Source organism: Poromitra crassiceps (genome assembly GCF_964638095.1).
Source record: "Poromitra crassiceps genome assembly, chromosome: 16".
NCBI lineage: Eukaryota > Metazoa > Chordata > Actinopteri > Beryciformes > Melamphaidae > Poromitra > Poromitra crassiceps.
This window is the reverse complement of record NC_139645.1, coordinates 28,370,591-28,392,197: the sequence shown is the minus strand read 5'-3', so window position 1 is coordinate 28,392,197 and position 21,607 is coordinate 28,370,591. Positions and strand designations below refer to the sequence as shown.

The 21,607-nt window shown below is 43.9% G+C and overlaps 2 protein-coding genes across 2 annotated transcripts in view; both read right to left on the bottom strand.

The window, feature by feature from the left end:
* Positions 1-21,607, bottom strand: part of LOC310791559 (receptor-interacting serine/threonine-protein kinase 3-like) — a gene marked incomplete at its 3' end in the record, with an annotated part of 93,474 nt that overhangs the window by 52,518 nt on the left and 19,349 nt on the right. The gene's annotated exons all lie outside the window — the stretch shown is intronic.
* On the bottom strand, positions 9,403-11,764 carry LOC310790987 (uncharacterized protein). Its single transcript, XM_083652711.1, has 3 exons — positions 11,672-11,764; positions 11,379-11,494; positions 9,403-10,326 (listed from the first exon to the last, which is right to left on the bottom strand). The coding sequence occupies exons 1-3, from the start codon at positions 11,697-11,699 to the stop codon at positions 9,520-9,522; spliced, it is 951 nt and encodes a 316-aa protein (XP_083508837.1). The 5' UTR covers positions 11,700-11,764; the 3' UTR covers positions 9,403-9,519.

Here is a 21,607-nt window from a genome sequence, read left to right as displayed (position 1 = left end):
AGACATCAGACATCTGAACAATAGTTGTTTTCAATAATAGAGGAATAATACAATAATAAAATAAATAAATGTCAAAATAAATACAAAACAAGAGCAGACCACAGGTCACTCAGCTTTTTTTTTATATATATATATATATTTTTTTAGGTTTTTTCGGTTCGTGATCAAACCGGTTTGGGCTCGTACACCGAATCCAGAACTGCTCCAAAATGTAATGGGTACTTCCTTGGCCCATGTTACACCCATCCACAAAGTTACATGAAAATCTACAGGTGCTTTTTATGTATACCTGCTAGCTAGCAAACAATCAAACAAAGAGCATCAAAAACAGGCAGTTTTTTTTTTTTTTTTTACGACCCATGCCTACTCAGTGCCAGGGGCGTCGCTAGACCTTGGCTTCCGGGGCTAGAGCCCCGGATGTTTTTTTCCTAGCCCCGGAAGTTTTTTTTTTTTTTTTTTTTTTTTTTTTTCCCAATAAACAAAGTCTGGCATTAATAATCAGTACATTATACAAAAAAATCAGACTAAACATTTACAAAATTGGAACAGACAATCAAATAAACAACAAAATAAAATAAATAAAGCAAAATCATTAAGTCAGAGTTCTAAACAGTTTTCTAAAAAAAAAAAACAGAAAATATCAGTAGGCTATGCAGGACCAAATTATCAGTTACTATTGTCATAGTGTGTCATTACATAATGTTTCTGCTTCACTCCTCACCACCTCCTCTCCACACGAGCTCATCATCTCACTATGAAATTATTCAAACAAATGACATCCGCCAACATGCACAGCATCACAGTAGCTACAACTATGAAATTATCTTATGTTATTTAGTTGTTTAGTTGTGAAGATATTTTCTGAGATAAATGGGCCTTGATGCTCAAGGCCCATTTATCTCAGAAAATATCTTCACACAGAATATTATTGTCACAATAACAATGCCTTCACTTCACAGTTACATTAAACAAAACCACACATCACTGCTTCATTAAACCATTACAACAAACAATACGTTGTTCCCAATTCCAGCTAGGCGCTTTTGATTAGATAGAACCGTAGGTTGAAGAGCGACATGTGTTTTGCGACCGGCCGGTGAGCACACCGTACGTCAAGTAGCGTAGATATAACATCACTGCGTCTGCTCTAAGTTTCAAAATAAAAGTACCATATGATACAAAAACGGCACCATCAGAATTTAGGTTTACAGGAAGCGTGTACCTTAACTCATTCACCGCCAATGACGTCTTTGACGTGTTATCAGAAATAGCCCTCCCCGCCAATGACGTGTTTGACGTGTTTTTGTTTTTATTACTGCAGGGCGTAGTTTAAACACTTCCCCAGCCTGTCACATGGTATCAGGTCCCTATCATCTAAGACAACACGTGAACAAACACATACCGCAGCTGTTGTTTTGAAATTGAGCAGGAGGAAAAGCAGAAAACTGGTAACGCTTCCTTGTGCAGACAGGAGAAACGCCATTGAAACGCGCCTCGGCGCGCTGCACAAGCTGGAGTCGCCTTCCTCTGTGCCAGCCGGGAGAAAGTAATCAAGAGATGTGTTTGATCATCGGAGGAATGAGGAAATGATCGATCAGTTTGCGAGGGCGGTGAGGACGTGTTGAATAGCCGAGGGGAAAACGGGAACGATCAGATAGCAGGGGATATGACAGGGAGACATGGACGAGGAAGGGTGCAAAATAAACACACAACAGCAAGGCACAAGGCAGAAGCGGGAGTCAGAGCAGCCCGCTGTCCTTTCTCAAGAGCTATTCAGTTGGTTCATGTAATCGCTGGGCTGCGTGCCCTCCAGTGTTGCTCCTGGCCAATCCCAGCGCCACAGGGCGTGGTTATTGCTTATCATATGTGGGGTTAGAAATCTAAAAGGGGGATCGTGTGTGTGTGTGTGTGTGTGTGTGTGTGTGTGTGTGTGTGTGTGTGTGTGTGTCTGTCTGTCTGTCTGTCTGTCTGTCTGTCGGTGTGTCTGTCTGTCTGTCTGTCTGTCTGTCTGTCTGTCTGCACACTCACTCACACCGAGTAAACTGTATTGTTGAATGTAAAAAAAAAAGCACTTCATGTGTGTATATATATATATATTTTTTTTTTTTTGTCATTTGTGTCCTAACGAATAATATTTACATGTCTGATGTCAATACAGTTCAAAATAAAAGAATTGAGAGCGAGTTCTGCATGAGATTGTGTGCATAAATACATAAATGCCATTTTCTGCAATTTCTTTTCTCAGAGAGACATTTTGGGGGAAAACAGGGTGTATATAAATGGCTATAAGTAGAGTACAGAACATGCTAAAAGCTCACTTTTTTTTCCCTGGTGAACCCAGAGACGTACATCTTCATTTTGAGGTATTGCAAATCACTCTGGTGCTAATAGATAATTTACTGTGGGTCTTGAAAGATGACCAACAATTATGAAAATCTTTGGCCTGTGCTAAATATTGGCAGTCCTAAACTGGCGGTGAATGAGTTAATAAAATACCTTCACAGGAGTTACTGGGGGGGTTCGTACCATTGAGATATAATATTTAATAAAATAAAATATGTAAATTTGCTAAGTGGACTCCCGCCAGAACCCTATCAAGGACCTCTGGTGGTCCCTGGACCTCGAGACCCACTAATCTTGTTCTTCTGTATCCATCTCAAATGACTCACAACATGGGTATTTACGGATTGGAAAAACCAAAAAATTTTGAGAGGGGGGGAGGGGGGCCCCCTCCCCCTTACCCCCCCTCCCCGTCGGGTTACCTGGCTAAAGCCCCCAATGTCTTCAGGACCTAGAAACGCCCCTGCTCAGTGCCACTGAGCATAGTTCTTCAGTGAGTGGTACGCCTCATAGCAGCCAGCCCTGTGTAATGGGACATCACATTCGACACAACGGTAGCGTGTCTCGCTTCTAAGATTATTCCTTGCACAAACTCTACACCTCCTCGTTGGACCATCTTTTTTGTGTGAGGCTGGATACATGGCCAGTACATGCCCCGCTAGATTGACCTCCAGCCTGCTTTGAGGGTCCAGGTATGGTGCCTGGCCCGGCATGTTTGCAGGTTGGTCACTGCCTGACCTGCACTGTCTCCATCGTGTCGTCGTGCATAGTGGAAACCATTTTCACGATTCGTTTGTCGCGCCAGGCCAGAACCATGGTGCCACCATTGTGGCTGATGACCGTTTCCCCCATCTTCACGGTGTGGTTGGTAACCTTGGTAGCAGGTGGCTCGCCCCTGTTCCTCCTCAGAGTGCCACAGACATGGGTCTGACACTTCAGCAGCTGTGCACAGATTGCAACAGAGTTGTAATAGTTGTCCATGTATAAGTGGTAACCCTGCCCTGCCAAGTCCCCGAGGAGGAACTCCACCGTCTCGCCTAGGGAGGACCGCTCACCACAGTACGGCTTCATGCTGTAGCAGTAACCTGTCTGGGAGTCACAGAGGATGTACGACTTTATCCCATACTTTATGGGTTTCTGTGGGTTGTACACTTTGAAGGCCAACCGCCCACGCCACAGGAGCATCCCCTCATCAATACTGATGTTTTCACTTGGTGTGAACATGGCTCTGAACTTCTCTAACAGGTCATTCAAAACTGGCCGGACCTTGTACAACCTGTCTGCATCGTCAACATCATCATTGTCACTGAAATGGAGGAATCGAGTTGAAAGCGGTTGCGAGACATGGTTCTGTTGAAGTGGGGAGTAGCAAGCAGTTCATTTGTGGACCAGTACATGGACAGTTCAGGCTTCTTGACGATCCCAGTGAGGAAATATAGTCCCAAGAAGCTCTTGATTTCTGGTGTCCTTCCACCGCCCAAGCCTTGAATGTGGCAGAGCCTCACTGACCTGACTGATGCACTGGTGCGCATACAAGTTAGTTTGGACTACAATGTCCTGGAGCAGCTCATCATTTAGGAAGAGCTGGAAGAAGTCCACTGGTTGAGCAGCACCACCACTATGAGGACCCGGTTCTGCTGTGAAGGGGATGTGGGTTGGCTCCCAGTCAACGTCACACCACTCAGGACCTGCAGGCCGAGGACGTTTCCCACTTCCAGCTCCATCTGCAAATTATAGAAATACATAATTACCATAAAATAGTGTTTTTTATATGTGTGGTACTGAATTCTGGAGTTCTAGAATTTCTGGAATTCTGGCTGGAACCTGTGATGTGAAAATAAACCTGATTCTGAAGTGTGATCTTACCCATTTTCCTGGCACCAGAGGCTGTGGCACCAGATGCTGTACCGCTACAGCTGGCTGCTACAGGCTCATCTTCAGAGTCTGAAATTCAGTAAAATGAATTGACTGACTGCTGGCTTTTGTACAGTCATAGTAATTACATTTACACAAGTTACACAAGTCATCTCAAACATCGTCTTACCACTGCTCTGTGGAGCTTCGCTCCTGGACGGGGCCCATTCTTCTTCAGAATCCTCCGCGTCTGGGGAAGACGTGAGGTCACTCGACTCAGACTCAGTCAGCTCAGCAGCCGCAGCCGCGACATGCATGGGCTCACCCCGTTCATCATCCGAGACCTCGGAATCGGTCTCCGGCACAAGCTCATTTCGTACGGAAAAGAAATCGAGCAATGATCTCTGATCCGCCGATCGCTTGCGTTTGGCCGCCGAAGACCGCTTGCGTTTGGCCAGCATGGCACAAACACGCCACCCACTCCCAACTAAACTGAAATAAAACAACTACTGCTACTAAACTGAACTGAAATAAGGCTAATCTACCGGCTACCAACTTGATCAAACTGAACTAACGCTAAATACTAAAATGAACTGACGCTAACGCTAATGCTAAATTCGAACTGATGCTAACGCTAATGCTAAATGAGCTAAGCTAACTACAGTAACTACACGCTAACTAACTATCTAAACTAAAGATCTACTATAAAGACTATACTAAACACTACTACTGTACTAACAACTACAAACTAAATCAACTACGGTAACCAACTCGCTCTAAATCTGACTCTAAATTGCTAAATTGCTGAAATTCTCTATATATAAATCGCTATGTAATGCTGTCTGTCTCTGTATCTAAACCAACCTACTTCAACCCACCCGGAAGAAAGGATCCCGCCTTCCTTATATACAAATCTTTGTTAGAGTACTTCCGGGGCAGCGGGAGAGGTCGGATCCACATTCACCTATTGCCCAAGGGCGCCAGCTAGTGGAAACCACTGAAAAAACAGTTTGACGACTCAACTCGTCATTGGCAGTCAACCGTTGGATTTTTTTTGACGACTCAACTCGTCATTGGCAGTGAACGTGTTAAAATGTGTTAGTACTTTATCAGTGTTTACAAATTAGATGTATTATTTCTAGAGTAACTTTATGCTTGTTCAGTTGCCGCAGCCATATTAAGCACCTTGTCAACAGAATACTAGTGAATAGATACAACATAATATTACAACAGTTTTGATACAGTAATGGCCGAATTATATTTTGATATCAATAGCGTATGTTTCAGTAATGGGACCAATGCAATTATTATTTTCAAATGGTTTATATTTTATTTGGTACATAATCTATTTTGTTATTAATACAGTATGCATCAGTGTATATAATGAAGTCTATAGACCAATATGGAAAGATGTGTTTTTCTATTTTTGAAAGTAAAGTGAACATAAAGAAAGTGAATAAGTGAATTAACATAAATATGTTGATGGCCGGAGCCAGATAACCCCTAGGTCTGGCGCCGGTTACATAAGCGTCAGCTTTCGTCCCCTGATTAGGTTTACGGTAATCGACGCAAAACCGATCTGCTTTACCCTCCTGCGCCACGAGCACCACCGGTGAACTCCATGCGCCGTCAGCCCGCTCTAATCCTCTAGCTTTTCTCCCTGGATCAAAAGATCTCCTTTACTTACTTTACTTTACTTTATTGGTTTATTGTGACGGGACAATGCACATTAATGAACATGTTCAGAAATACAGAAGCCTCTATATACGAAAACATGTAAATATGCCGGAGTTAGCTAATGCTAATTTACATCCGTAGTCCCCAATAAATATCAAAACAATCACTCATTACAATCATTCAACGCACAAACCGATATACATGTAACGTGTCATCGCAAGAGATACCACAACATTACAGACATCAAAATTACAACAAAACTCAGACAGGATGTACATGCAGCATGTCAGTGCTAAAAGAAGAATACTACACCTTACATTCGACAGGTTACATGATAACAATACATAAATACAATATGGAAGGCTACTCTACTCTCTCTTAAGTGCTACACTTAAGTGGTGAAGTGCCTAGTGCAGGAGGAAGAGAAGATTTGGAAGGCAGCTATTAAGCTAGTGTTCACAAAATTGGTTTGTTTTAAGCCAATTTTTGAGCTGGCTTTTGAATGCCGCAAAAGTGGGGCTTTCCCTAATAGCCATAGGCAGTGTGTTCCAGCTAGTGCTGCCATTGATCGACCAGGTGTTTTTTGAGAACGTGGTTTTTCTAGCTTGGACTTCACAGTCCCCCCTAGCTGCTGCCCTTGTGCTCAAAGTTCTATTCTTCCTTCTAATGAACTCCCCTAGAGGAGGAGGAGCCACGCCGTGTATAGATTAGACACGTGCTTTTAAATGTTCTAAAATTGTTAAAGCTAAGGAGCTGATATTTCTCTAAAATTTCACAGTGATGATGTGATTGTGGTTTTTTGTCAAACACCTTGATGGCTTTTTTTATAGAGCTGTTCAAGGGGTTTGAGCACAGTGACACCAGCGAAGGACCAAACAGTGGAGCAGTAGTCTATGTGAGAGAGAATCATACAGTGGAGGTAGGCTTTAGCCGCATCCGTTGTGATAAAGGGCCTGATTTGTTTGAAATTCTGTATGTTAAATCTAAGTTTATTGGACACATTTTTTACATGTTTTTTGAAAGTGAGGTTGGAGTCCAAAATAACTCCAAGGTACTTGAACTGAGATACCAGTTCCAGTTCTTCTCTCTCCAGGAAGACATAGGATCTGCTCAACTTATTAGGTTGCTTGGTCAACATCATACATACAGTTTTCTTTGTGTTGACACTGTTGAGCATGAGACATGAGTCTCGTAACCATGCTTGTACCTGGGCCAATGCACTAGTTAGCTTGGATGCAGTTACCATGGCATCCTTACCATGGTCAATGATGGCTGCATCGTCAGCATCAGGACGCCTAATTCCTTACAAACATCTGGGAGGTCATTTATATATAAGGAGAACAGTAAAGGCCCTAAAATGGATCCTTGAGGGACACCGACATGATTGTTAAGGTAAGTAGATTTAACACCATCAACAGAAACACACTGTGTTCTGTTAGAAAGATATGACTTGAACCATAACAAAACATCCGCTGAGAAATTGAAATAAGAGAGTTTAGATAATAGAACCTGATGGTTGACAGTGTCTAAAGCCTTCTTGAGGTCAAGAAATACAGTTCCTACACATGGATTCTTATCTAAAAGGCACTTAACCCTTTCAGTGAAAAGGCAGTTCGCCGTTTCAGTGGAGTGGTTAGCCCGGAATCCAAACTGCATTGGATGTAACATGGAGGGGCCATTGTCAAGATGTGAAATCAATTGGCTCGCAATCCATCTCTCCGTGATCTTAGAGATGATTGGCAGGATGCTTATAGGCCGATAGTTGGCCACAAGCGTTTTGGACCCAGATTTAAAGATGGGTGCCACGGTAGCTACTTTCCATGATGAGGGAACTGAATTTTGACTGATTGACTGATTGATCATGATGGTGATGGGTGGAGCTAAGGCATCGATGTGCGTTTTCACAAAGTTGGTATCAATCCCATGGACATCCCTAGCTTTGGAGCCTTTGAGGGCACCAGTGATCTTTAAGACATCGGCTTCTGTGATAAAAACTAATCTGGAAAATTGGTTTATCTTTATTTAATTGACATGGTAGGATGGTAGAGGGACTAAAAGAGGTTGTGATCTCTGATACACTGTCTATGAAATAATTATTAAAAGAGTTTCCCACTGCCGTAGGATCATTTACCAGGACACCGTTTAGTTCTAGTTCAAGTGCCTTACTCTCCTGTTTGTTGTTTTTTCCTAGCAGTTTGTTCAAGATTTGCCATGTTTTTTTCCCGTTGCCTTTTGCACATTCAATGATAGAAATAAAAAAGTTAGCCTTAAGCCCATGGCACACCAAACGAACATTGTCAAACAAACACAAACAAACACGAACAAACACGAACAAAGACAAATGTTCGTTTGGTGTGCCATAGCTGTCTGTCCTTGTCTGTTCGTGTTTGGCGATGTTCTGTCATGTTTGCCAGGATTCGACTTGTTCAATCCGGCGTTGTTCGCTGTTCGCTGTTGTCTGGTAACTTCCCATGTTTTCAGTCGCGTATCCATGGAAACGGAGCTCACGCATGCGCGCCTAATGCCGCACACAGCAGCCTCTTTGGAGTTTAGCTGCCAGTTCGCTGGCCAGGGGCCGTGGGATGGCTTCGTTTTGGACGCTGGAACGAGAGGAACTCCTGGTAGAGCTATGGGAATCAAAAAGAGAACTGTACGACGTATCATCTAAAAAATTCTCCAACAGAAACAGCCGGGTGAAAGCAATAGAAGAGATTGCGGAAAGACTCGGCACTACTGGTGAGTTTATAGTGGGCTAACGTTAGCTAGCCAAGTAGCTAATGCTAGCGTAAGGGGGTTTAACATTAGCATGCCATTAGCTTGAACTGTGAGCTGCACAAGCTTGTTGCAACCAAATAAACTACAGAAACATACAAATAATAGTTAATGTTACATACTGTGCGAGTGAGTGATTGGCTACAATATGTGTTATGTCGAAAAGGTGTCGGGTAAGTTGTCAGCATTGCCAGATGCACGCACATTTGTATGCATCATGTAACGTGTATTTGTTTATTTATTCTCAGCAAACGATGTGAAGAAGAAAATGGATTCTTTTAGGTCACAATTCCGCCGGTACATTCAAATTCCACCCTCTGGGAGTGAAGCCACCAAGCAGACGTCCAGACACATCTGGTTCACCGAACGCCTGGCTTTCCTCAGGTGCCATGTGAAGAAGAGGCCTTCAACTTCCAATTTAAATGAGCAGGTAAATCTACCTATTGAATCACAACAATTGTTATTGAGCAACAATAACACAATATGGAGACAATGACCACAATTCTTTAATTTGCTAAACTGCCATTTATTCATCCCCATCCCCATCCCCTGAACCAAAGGATTCAGCTATATGTATAAACAGGAGAGACCATAGAACAGTTCACTCGGACCAAAACCTTAAAAAGAAATGCAGAAATATTTTTTAAATTTTTGGTTTTGGTCCGAGTGAGATGTTCTGTGTTCTCTCTTTTTTCTAAATATAGCTGAATCATTTAGTTTGACCAAGTAAAACTATTTTATAAGCATTTTATGAAATGTCTATGGGAAAATAAATGGTGGATGAAAATCCCTTGGTACGCATGCTGAAGCAGGAAATGACGTTCACTTTGGGTCTCTTATTTTTTTCCTCCTTGTTAGCCTTTGAGAGATAAGCTTTTAGATTTTGTCCCATTGCCAGGGGACGGCACCAGCTTCAGAAGAGAAGTAGAGGGTCAGCTTCTCCCTGCACTGCTTTGCATAGTCAGTGGGGTTTGTGGATGCTGGCAGTGGTGCTGAGGGTAGCGGATGGTCTCGTCTCCAGGTGCCTGTCCCTGGAGTCGCCTCATCTGGTCCTTCTCTGTCACTGATTTCAGCAGAGTACAGCCCCCCACATTCATCTCTCAAGTAATTATGCAAAACACATGCAGCCAAAACCACCTTCTCCACTTTCTCTGGGCAGAGACTGATTGTAGTGAGCAAGACACGCCAGCGGTTAGCCAGGATTCCAAAGGCGTTTTCTACCACTCTGCGTGCCCGCGAAAGCCTGTAGTTAAAGATTTGCTGCTCGACAGTCAGTCCTCTTCTAGAATAGGGTTTGAGCAGGTATGGTTTTAGAGGGAATGCCTCATCAGCCACTATACAGAAAGGCAGTGGCTCGTCCTGTCCATTGATAGGAGCTGGTTGGGGCACATTCGCTGTCTTCTTTTCCAGGGACTGCTGTAAAGAACACCCCCTAAAAACACCCCCATCTGAAACTCTCCCGTTGCAACCAACATCCACATAAAGAAATTTGTAGTTGCTGTCTACAAGAGCCATCAGCACGATTGAGTTAAAGTGCTTGTAGTTCCAAAACAGTGATCCACTGTTTGGTGGGGGACGAATAGCAATATGCTTTCCATCTAAAGCGCCTATGCAATTAGGAAATTGCCATCTGTTTTGGAAGAGAGTTGCAACTTCGTTCCATTCCTCCGTGGTGGTAGGACACTGAAAAAGAAACAGACATAAATTAATCTTATGTTGTTGATTTTTTACCTCTGCCTTTGTTGTGTGTTTAGGATAGCACCGACACCGACACATCACTGAACACTGGAGCAGAGGTGGACGCCGGGGAACAAGACACAGAGGAAAATCTGTCCACACAGATAACTGAGACTTATTCACCCCCTCCTCTCACCTCCTCTCCTCCACCCCCTCCCCTCCCCTCCCCTCCCCTCCTCCTCTCAACACCATTCACCAGTCAGGAAAAGAAAGGCCAAGAGAAAGAATACTGACGATGATAAAGAAAATACAGAAATCATTCAGTGCATCAACAATACACTGCAGATTTTAGAAAGGAGACAGCAGAATGCACCTCCAGCTGACCACATCACAGCCTACTGTCAGTATCTGGAGAAAGAATTAAGGGCTATAACTGATCCACAGCGGTTGAGTTATGTTCAGTATCAGTTCGGCCAAATTCTATATACTACAATGTTCCAACCACCACGCCAAGATGAATTCACTAACTTCTAAACATGTCCTCCACCATTCTACTTCCCACAAAACTAGAGGAAGAATTGTGTTCATTGCATGTTTGTTGTGTTGAGACATCTGTTGATGTGTTTGAAGAATAGGTGTTTGAAGAATAGATGTCATTCTCATCTTCAGGTCTAGGAACCATTTGAATCATCAGTTAAATGATGGATGTGCAATTATTTATTGTTCTACATTGTATGTAATTTATTTATTTTTATTTATTTTCATCTATTATGAAAGTATGTATCTCACAAGCTGTTGTTTATGACCTGGTAAAATACTTTCATACTGTTACAAAATTGTGCTTTGAAAATGAAGGCACGGTAGCCTACATTTCTACATTGTAATACAATATGACAAAAGCACAATAAAAACATGAAAATGTTTTTGGTGGTCTGAGTGTTTGAAAACGTTGTTAGCAGCAACCATTTGGTTAGTCCCATTACATCTACCAAGGCAATTAGTGAGGGGAAACCTAAGTAGTCCAATTCCATTCAGACTGCATTATGTAGGTGACTTACCTTCATGTATTCGTCACTCAAGACTTTGAAGATGGCTTCACATGTTTCAGGAACAATGCCTCTTATTGTAGAAACACCCATCCGAAATAGATAGGACAGGCTCTGGAAGGTCTCCCCTGGGATTTACATGAAGAATAATGTTAATCCAGAGTTATTTGTATTGCCTGTATGCCACTGTGTTTCACAATTTGACTAGGACATGGTTAAGCTTATCAGGACTGCTACCCTAGCTAAGCGTTAGCTAGAGTAGCAGTCCTGATAGGGGCTAGGTTAACTAACGTTAGCCTACTCACCTGTTGCCAAAAACCTCAAAGTGACCATCAGTCGCTCCCCTGGAGAGATGCAGTCCCTGTAATTTGTATTTTCACGGCTTATTAGTGGTGTAACCTTTTCCAACAGCCTTGTGTACTGCTCTGGTGCAAATCGAGAGAAGTTGACAAAACCAGATCTGTCTTCATTTTCCAGCTCACGGCAAAGACGATACGCTCCCTTGTGTTGTCTTCTCAATAACCAAAGCCGACTCCATAGTTTCCTCTGTTTTCTGCGTGTTTGAAGACGTTTTGCCAATTTGAAACACAGTATTCCAACGAGTGTCTCTAAATGACCGTATATTATGTCCTCTTCACTCTCCATTCTTGGTCAAATGTTTTAGCGTCGTTAAATGTGTCTTGTTGTCCGCATCAGCAGTGTAGGTCTTCTTCTGCTTTGTTAAAGCAGTTTCGGTCGAAGTAAACACGGAAGTTATTTGGTCAGCTTCTTCTTCTTTGGTGTTTTACGGCAGTTGGCATAGTTATTGTTGCATTACCGCCACCATTTGGCTGAAATTAGAACAACTGTTGTGCTGAATATGTTCGTTCGGTGTGCCATGCTTTCAAACAAACACGAACATCTGCCAACATTCACAGGCAACTGTCTGTTGGTGTTTGTTCGTGTTTGTTTGTGTTTGTTTGAGAATGTTTGATTGGTGTGCCATGGCCTTTAGCCTTCCTTATAGCTTGTGTAGCTTTGTTACGCGCGTGAGTGAATTTTTGCCTGTCGGTAGACAACCTAGAATGCAGGCTTTGTTTGAGCAGCTGATCTCTAGATTTTATTAGAGTTCTACAGTGGTTATCTAACCATGGTAAACTGCCACCTTCCCTGGTCCTACGGCTCCCTCTACTGGCAAAAGAGGACATCACCTCCTTGAGTTTGTTATCAAAGGAATCACAGCTAGAGTCTATATTGGTGGAGGACAGAATTTCCATCCAGTCTACAGTTTTCAATGCAGCATTGAGATTCTGTGTCTGGTTCTTGGGGATAACATTATAAACTGTGTGGGGTGTACCTCTATGAGAATTTACGAACCTCAGCTTGGTAAGCTTTCTTGAGAAAAAAATACAATTATGGTCTGATAGGCCCGTCAGAAAATGTCTGGTTTGTTAGTGAATACTAAATCAATCCTAGTCTGGGAAGAGTTCGTTATTCTGGTAGGCTTCTCTATGAGTTGCACTAGATTGTGGTACTCTGTGGTTCGTTTGAGGTTACTTCTGTCTCTTTTATCGTCCCAGTTAACGTTAAAGTCACCTAATAAAATAATCTCTTTGTTGGAATCACATGACTTCAACATGGTTTTTAGATGGTCATAGAACTCAACTTTGGCACTAGGGTGTCGATACAGGTAAAATAAAATAAAGGACATTTCGTGTGATAAACTGATTTCTACACCAACACAGTCAAACATAATGTTCGCTGGCAATTCTAACTGTCTGCAAGTTAAGCTGTTCTTTACATATAATAGTACGCCTCCACCTTTGCCTTTTTCCCTATCCTTCCTAAACACGTGCTACCCAGGCATGGTAGAGAGGGTTGCAGCAGATGAAGGTTTCAACCAAGATTCCGAGATCCCAAAACAGTCAACATTAGAATTACATAGTAAATGTTCAACCTGCTCATATTTATTTTGGATGCTTCTGATATTTAAATGTCCGCATAACAGGCCCTTTGGTTTACTACGAGGGTCCCATACAATGCTGGAGTGATTTAGAGTCTGAAACATTTTGATTCTGCAGTGTTTTTTGAGGACCGGATTTCTGGGATTTACCTTAGTAGCTGTGGGGATTGAAAAGGTTGCTTGTCCTTACAGCCTTCTCATCATACCGAGCCTTCATCTTAACTTTAGCTCCAGCCAGGTTACGTCCTGCTACTTCACACGCTAACTTCAGTCTTGTGCGGAAAGTTGACACTGCTCAGTCCCACAAGGCTCTTTCTCCGTTCAACCATCTCCTTGAACATACTCAGTGGGCCCCTCACTTGATGACCAAAAATCAACTCAAAAGGGCTAAACCCCAAAGACTCAGATGGAGCCTCACGAACCGCAAACAAAAGAAAGGGGATGGCCTCATCCCACTCCTTTGGCTGTGCTGCCACAAACGTTTGAATCATGCCCTTTAAGGTACTATGAAATCTCTCTATGGCTCCCTGCGACTGAGGATGGTAAGCTGAGGAATATTTTGTGGTAATATTCCATCCAGCCATCGCCTGTCTGAACAAACCAGATGTAAAGTTTGTCCCCCGATCCGACTGAATCGTATGCGGAACGCCAGCCCATGCAAAGAACTTTTGCAGATGCTCCACTATTACCTTTGCCCGTATACTCCTCAAAGGAATTGCCTCTGGGTACCGGGTGGCTGCATCTAAAATTGTGAGCAAATATTAATTCCCCCGCTTGGACTTCGGCAGCGGTCCCACACAATCAATTATCAAATGGGCAAACGGCTCTGTCTCCACCGCTAAAGGCTGCAATGGCGCAACAGGTGGGAGCCTCCCAGGCTTCCCCACCACCTGACAGGTCGGACATGCTCGACAATACCTCTTTACATTCTTCCAAATACGAGGCCAGTAGAAGTGACGCACAATTTTCTCTCTGGTTTTCTGTGCAGCCAGATGCCTACCGAGCGCAGAGATGGGCGAAAATACATCATAAAGTATTTTGATGCAAATTACAAATACTTGCTCAAAAAATGTATCACAATACAAATACAAAATACTGGTCTGAAAAAGTATTTGAGATACAAATACGTATTTTGTATTTTGAAAATACATAAAAATACATTTTATAAAAACCGATAAAGAGCTGCAACAATTAGTCAATTAATCAATCCCTAGATATCTGACATCATAACAGTATCCCTGGAGATGATGTGCCATGGCTGCAGTTATGGCCGGCTCCACGGCCTCCCAAAATCATGACTGACAGACAGAAAGACACCGCCCACCCACCTTGGTGCCATCGTGCAAATGTGCGCCATCGGCTCATACTACATCAGGGTTGCTCGAGTGACATCACTGATGACATCACAACTGCCTGAGTGACATCACAGTTGGGCAAACAGTTGCTCGAGTGACATCACTGATGACATCACAATTGATCGAGTGACATCACTGATGACATCACAATCATGACCCACACTGCCGCAACACACACTGCCACCCACTTTTCCAATTTTAATTAAGAAGATAATTAGTTGTGTCTTTCTAATATGATACACTGATTTGAATATGCAGTAAACCGTTTCATTTGCAAATAGGCCAGTGCATGCAATATCTAATCATCAATTTATATTAGTAATTTATCTCTGGGGGAATTTCCACCAATACAAGGCTTCATACTAGACGTAGAAGTGATGTGAAGTCTGGCTCAAGACCCACCGTACTCTGCCTCTGATTTGTGGTTGAGTTTGTTCTGAGGGTAAGCCAATCAGAGGTAGACTAGAAGTGACATGTCAAAAAACATTTTTCTCCACAGTTTAAACCTGTGTCAATGGTAAGAATGTGTCAATTTGAGAATAAAATGACATAAAATTCAAGAAAAAAGTATTTTATGTATTTAAAATACACAAAATACAAGATCTGAAAGTATCTTGATACAAATTACATCTTATTTTTCTCGGTCCAGCCAAATACAAATGACAAAATACACAAATGTATTTGAAATACGTATTTGAAATACATGTATTTAAAATACTGCCCATCTCTGACCGAGCGGTGAATCATGAGCCAGGCGCATTACCTCCGGTCGGTAACGTTCGGGCAACACCACTTGCTCCCTCTGCTGCTCCTCCACCAAGGTCTGACGATTTAGGAGTACAGACTCAGGCCCAACCGGAACAGAGGGCTCTCCACCTACTTCAGCCTCAACCCCCTCTTCACTCACAGGCCCCGCTGCCTCCATGAACAGTTCCTCCAAACCTAGAGTTGACCCCTCAGCAAAAACATCCCCCTCGGGCACTGTCTGCGTTACGGAAACCTCCTCGCTTTCTCGCCTGAGCGTGAGTAACCACACCCACTGACACTAGCTCAGGGTATTCTGCCTCCAGGAGCTCCGTCTCAGGAGACCCCACCGGCGGTGGTTCACAGGCTTCTGGGAAAACCGTCATGCCAGCTGTGTCATTCCCCAGGACTAGATCTACATTCCCCCAGGGAAGAGTCTGCATCACTGCCACGGTGATGTAACCGTGCATGAGGTCCGAGTCCAAGTAGACACAATGGAGAGGCACTCGTTCAGTGCCCCCACATACACCTCGGACTACCGCGAACTGGCCTGTGAACGTGTCCCCTGACAGTTCCACCACTCCTTTACGCAGCAGTGTCTGCATTGCTCCCGTGTCTCTGAGTATAATTACCAGTGCCTCTGGGCCACCCCTCACATGGCACTCCTCCGTATCTGCCACGGTACCACAACTCGGTAGGTTACTCACCCCATCCTGCCTCAGTGCCACTAACCCCACAGGCTTCCCACTTGGACATTGGTCATTTTTGTGTCCCGGATCTCACTGACATCCGCAGGACGCCATCCAAAAGGTAGGAATGGACCACCCGGACTAGCCTGCGGAGGTCCCCTGGGAAGCCCAAATGGTTGAAAAGGACCACCCGGCCTGAACGGCGGGGCTCCTCTGGGAGGCCCACCGCCCCCTCGCAGGGGTTGGGGACGCCACTCGCCAGTATCAGGCGGCCATCCTACCTGCAGCCTGACATCCTGCGGCTCCTCAAAGGGACGCTTCCTCCCTATGAACCCACCTGACCGTCCGCCATGAGCCACCTCATAGCCGTCTGCCAGCTCTGCTGCACGCCGCGAACTCACGAGCTCTCGCTCATTGAGATAAATCTCCAACTCCCTAGGGACACTATAAGCTTAAACTGCTCCAATAGCAACAGATCCCTCAGCGCCGCGAAATCATTAGCCTTACACGCATTAATCCAGCGGTCAAACTGGATTTCCTACTTACGCCATAAATCCAAATAAGACTCATCTCTGTGACGTTTTAACTCCCGGAACTGGCGATGATACGCCTCCGGCATGCTACTGTATGCCTCCAGCACAGCTTTCTTCAACTCTTCATAATTCAAGCAGGGCCGTAGCCAGGGTTCCGAAATAGGGGAGGTCCAGCAAGGGGAGGCGGATTCACGGGCGGCGGCGAAAAAAATTTGAGTTTTTTTTTCTTCCCTTTTTAAGCCATATTTAGAGTAATATATCATTTTAAATCAACATTAGGATTATACTGTTGTGATGTCATTATTCAGTATATTCTCTTTCATGTCACCACCTGCTCAGCTCTCCTGTCAACATAATTGTAACTAACAAACACAAACTGTTTTAGCCAAATTCATATCAAAATGACACCTACAAACACAGGTACACAACCCAAGCCGTACACAACACACAAAGTCATCATCGATAATAAAAAAAACATACAGAGGGACATTTATTTATTCCTGATAGGAACGATTGAAAAATAAAATAAAATATATTATGTTGTTTTTAACTTTACACCACCTCTTTTTGTTACTTATTGGGTCATGAAACTGAAACCATGCATATAGCCACCTGCATACCTGACTTCGGGAGCTTGGCAATTGGCATCATGCATGATTAGCCAGTAGCATCCCAACGTGTCACACAGGTAACATTACTTAAGAGACAGACTAGACACTTACTTTCTTGGTTGTTGCTAAAAAATCTGTCAGTGTCACTCACTGTCTGTCGTTCACTCGCTCACTGTCTCGCAGGTCGCTCACCTTCAATTATCTCGCCAGGCAGACAGTCATCACTCACCACCATGCTGCTGCTCCCTCGGAATCAAGTTACCGCGGACGCGGCGTCAGATGACTTCCTGCCTGACCTGCCTTTCGTTTCAAAATAAAAGCGATCCCGTGTTTTTCATGCTTTTCCATGCAGATTGTTTTATTAAAAAAAAAAAAAAAAAAAAAAAAAAAAAAAAATCTCTGAAATATTAGGGGAGGTCCGGACTTCCCCGTCCTCATAGCTAGCTACGGCCCTGAATTCAAGCCTGTGCGCATGTCAAGAGCAGCTACTGCTCTCTGAGCTTTGAACTCGAGGACACTCTGCACTAACAGAGGCCACTTCTCCGTCGGCCATTTTGATTCTGCTGCCACTACCTCAAACATCTCAAAGAATACATCTACCGCATTCTCATCAAATTTTGGCATCCCGCTCCAGGCTCCTTGCCTTTTTCCGATCCAGTTCGGCTAGCTCCTTTTGTAGCTCACGATCCTTATCCTCTCTCTCTCTAGCTTCAATGCGGTCTTTCTCTAGCCTTTCCAACTGCAGCTGTCTATCCTTCTCTTCCCTTTCTTGCTGCAAAAGCCTATCTTTTTCTCGCTCTGCCCATTCTCTCTCTTCCTTTCTCTTTTGCTCTGCCTGTTCTCTCTCTTCCTTTTTCTCTCGCTCTGCCCGTTCTCTCTCCTCCTTCTTCAATTCCTTCTGCTCCTCCCAAATCTCCTTTAGCTCCAAATCCGCCGTAATTGCATTCTGTATCTCCTTCTTTGTCATCTCTGGTGTTAACCTAATTACCTCCTCCGCCTCAGCAACTTCTTTCAGCTGCTCCACTGTCAACCTACTAAACGCGTCCTTGGTCATCTGACGTACGTCCGCCATGTTACGATACTATGAGAAATAGCGCTACGCTACCTATGCCAGCCTGTTATTCCAAGACATGTCTAAGCGTCCAGCTCTCAATGACGTCACATCCCGTGCACACGCCACTATTCCTAAACTGACAACTCACCACTACCGCCCTCAACAGCGCACAACACAAAGCAGCCACCACTAACACTCAAATCTCATACCTACCAACACACATCTACCCAACCACAGAGACACAGCAACCCTAATTTATTTATCTAATCTAACATTTCCCTAACCTATTATCATGCTACCAGAGTTATCTGATTAACTAGGCTTATGGCTAAACTCACTATTGTCACACCAATCAACTAACGCTTGGCCCAACACGGTGGTACGCTGTACGGTGGTGCAGTGGTAAGCACTGTCGCCTCACAGCTCGAAGGTCCTGGGTTCGATTCTCACTTGGGACGCTGTGGGCGCTGGAGTTGTGACCCCCCCATTTCTTCAGTGCCTACTGCCCAGGTGCTATCTCGTCGAAAGGGCCTTTCTGTGTGGAGTTTGCATGTCCTCCCCGTACCCCCCAGGGGGTTCCTCCGTACATGACCCCCCACTAAAAACATGCAGAAGATCGTCATCCGACCAGTGACGACAACATCTGAAGTTGGTCCAATGATGGTCCAATGAAGGTCCCCGTGCGCTGGAAAGAAATAGCGACCACTGCTCCTGGCCTGCCCCCTGGAGGAAAGGACAAAGCCTGGATGGGTCAAATGCAGAGAAAATATTTCACCGGCCACCGTCAGCATGAGTGTGTGTAGTGGCCGCATGCATGTGTTGTAGTGTGTTCGTGTGACAATAAAGACGGGCTGCCATCTGAAATCATGTTTTTTTAACAATAGCCATATGCTAATCTATCAAAAACATACAAATCACAAAACAGCAAATCAGATTTTTTTTTTTTTTTTTTTTATCAAATAATTCCAACTATCAAAATGTTTTTTTAATCCAAATAATTATTAATCGGCCATGCGTTCGTTTGCGGAAACCCCCAAGCAACAATCATGTAACAGCACTTGTAGCAGCACACCTGCACTAGCTCAGTACAATTTCCAACAAAGCACACAAACAGCTGCGCAAAAGTGCTTTACGTTCTCGTTCAGAGATAATGGGGACGGGAAAAGTAAATAAACCACACGTGGTATAACGTTCCGTTCTTATCAATGAACTACTAGTGCGAGGCAGCGGCTATACTGACGTCAGCTAGCTGCTCCTTAGCAAACACCCTAGCTGCTAACGTTAACAAACAATTCCACAACGATTCATATCCCGGATGAGCCCCCACTTGCAGCCACGCCCCCTAAGCCCCCCCTGGAAATTTCTTTGGAGAAAAACAAAAACTTAATTTATAACAACTAAGCTACAACACAGCATTTTGCGGAAATTTGAGGCAATTTGAAGGCCAATTTAGGGGTATAACTCATTTTAAATCAGCACGCTCAAAGACACGGATACAGCTCTTGTCGTGGTGTTCCACTTTTCTCTCCAAGAGAGAAAAGCGCGCTGCGCACACAGAGAGGGAGGGAGGGAGGGTGAGGGGGCACAGAAAGGCGAAACGGGCGCACTGCTCTCCATACACACTGCATCCACAAGAACATGATATCTCTGTCCAACACTTTTATCCACTCCATGTCCCACTCACTGTGAAGTTCCTGACGCATTCCATCTCACAAACAGTCCTCCATATGCGGGAGGACTCGGAGGTAGGCTATTCCAGCTTCACGTCGTCACTTTTTCCACATCTGCGTTTGAAGTAGAAGCGACTTGTTGCTGTTCAACTGACGGCTGCTTCCATTTCTTCGTGAATGTAAAGTTTGTCAAACTGCATTGTTTTCTTTTTGACATATTGCTGTTGTTTTAAATCTGATCTGCCCGCGTGAGTGACGTTTGATTTGCACCTGCGCCGCCACGCTTCGATGTGGTGATGATAAGAATAACATGCATGTCGGTATAGGGGCTTACAGTGAATTTGACAGTGATTGAGCACACTCTGAATCATACGATTAAAATAGCGTAATTTTACGCATTATTCACTATGAAGGTACAGAAAAAGAAATAGAAAATACATGGGGTAATATATATTAGTCAATAATTTAGAGACCCCCCAAATTTCACAAGTCATGCTTTCAGGGGGTCTACTATTTCTTTAAGGGGAGCCAAAGCCCCCCCAGCTCCCCCGTAGTTCGCACCCTGTACATAATGGCTTTGTTAAGACTGCGTTGCCTACTGTGCTGTTGTGTTTTTTGGCCGCCGTGCTCATACGTGTGGTGTGAATGTGAACATAACTGTCGTTCTCCCATGAAAGTTTGTTTGTTTTAGATCACAACTTCTGCGTGGGAAGTGGGCACCTCTTTCAGGCCCCGTTTGTAGCAGGGAGGCAATGGGTCCCATTTTTATAGTCTTTGGTATGACTCTGCAACCTCCCAGTCTCAGGGCGGACACTCAGACCACAAGGCCACTGAGCTGGTTTTGATAAAAGTATCAAAACGCATGTTGTCCAGCTCAGTCACTATACAGTCTTGTTGTCACTGGCGTGATTGTTATATAGTGCAATCTATGAATGGTTCTATTTCTTTTTACTCTGGCACAGACTATTGATGAATGGCTGTGCCTGTGTATGTGGCACTGTTTATTTACATATAGCCTATATGCAGTGATTAGCCTACTTTGTCTCTAAAATATAGCACATTTTAAATCTTTCGTGTAACTTGTGAATATAAACTCTTGATTTACCATCTAAATGTGTGTGCTGCATATAGCCTTGTGTAACTGGACTCATCAGTCTCAACATACAGTGTGACATAGGGCTAAATACACAGTCAGTCTTCAGCTCATTGAAGCACTTACATGCATAATGTTGGGTTGGGGATTTGGCTCTCAATGGAAAAGCAGTGGGCCCTCCTTGTCTAATATTAGAGCCTAATTCACACCCTATCAATCATATTATTATTATTTCTTATATTAGTGGTTCTCAACCTTTTTACACAAGTACCTGAGAAATTACCACCATATGAATGTATGAGAGGGAGGGGCCCCCGCGTACCACCAGTGGTACCTGTACCACAGGTTGAGAAGAGAACCACTGTCTATTTATGTAGAAAAAGTTAGCCCCCGCTGTAAATATTTAAGCCCCCCCTTAGCCCCCCCAGCCACAATTGGCTGGAGCCGCTACTGCCCACTTGTGACAGGGTCGGGTCTCAAAATAGAATCAGGCTCGCGTCTAGAACCCAAACCCGCTACCACAACAACAGAAATGACTGAGCAACAGGTT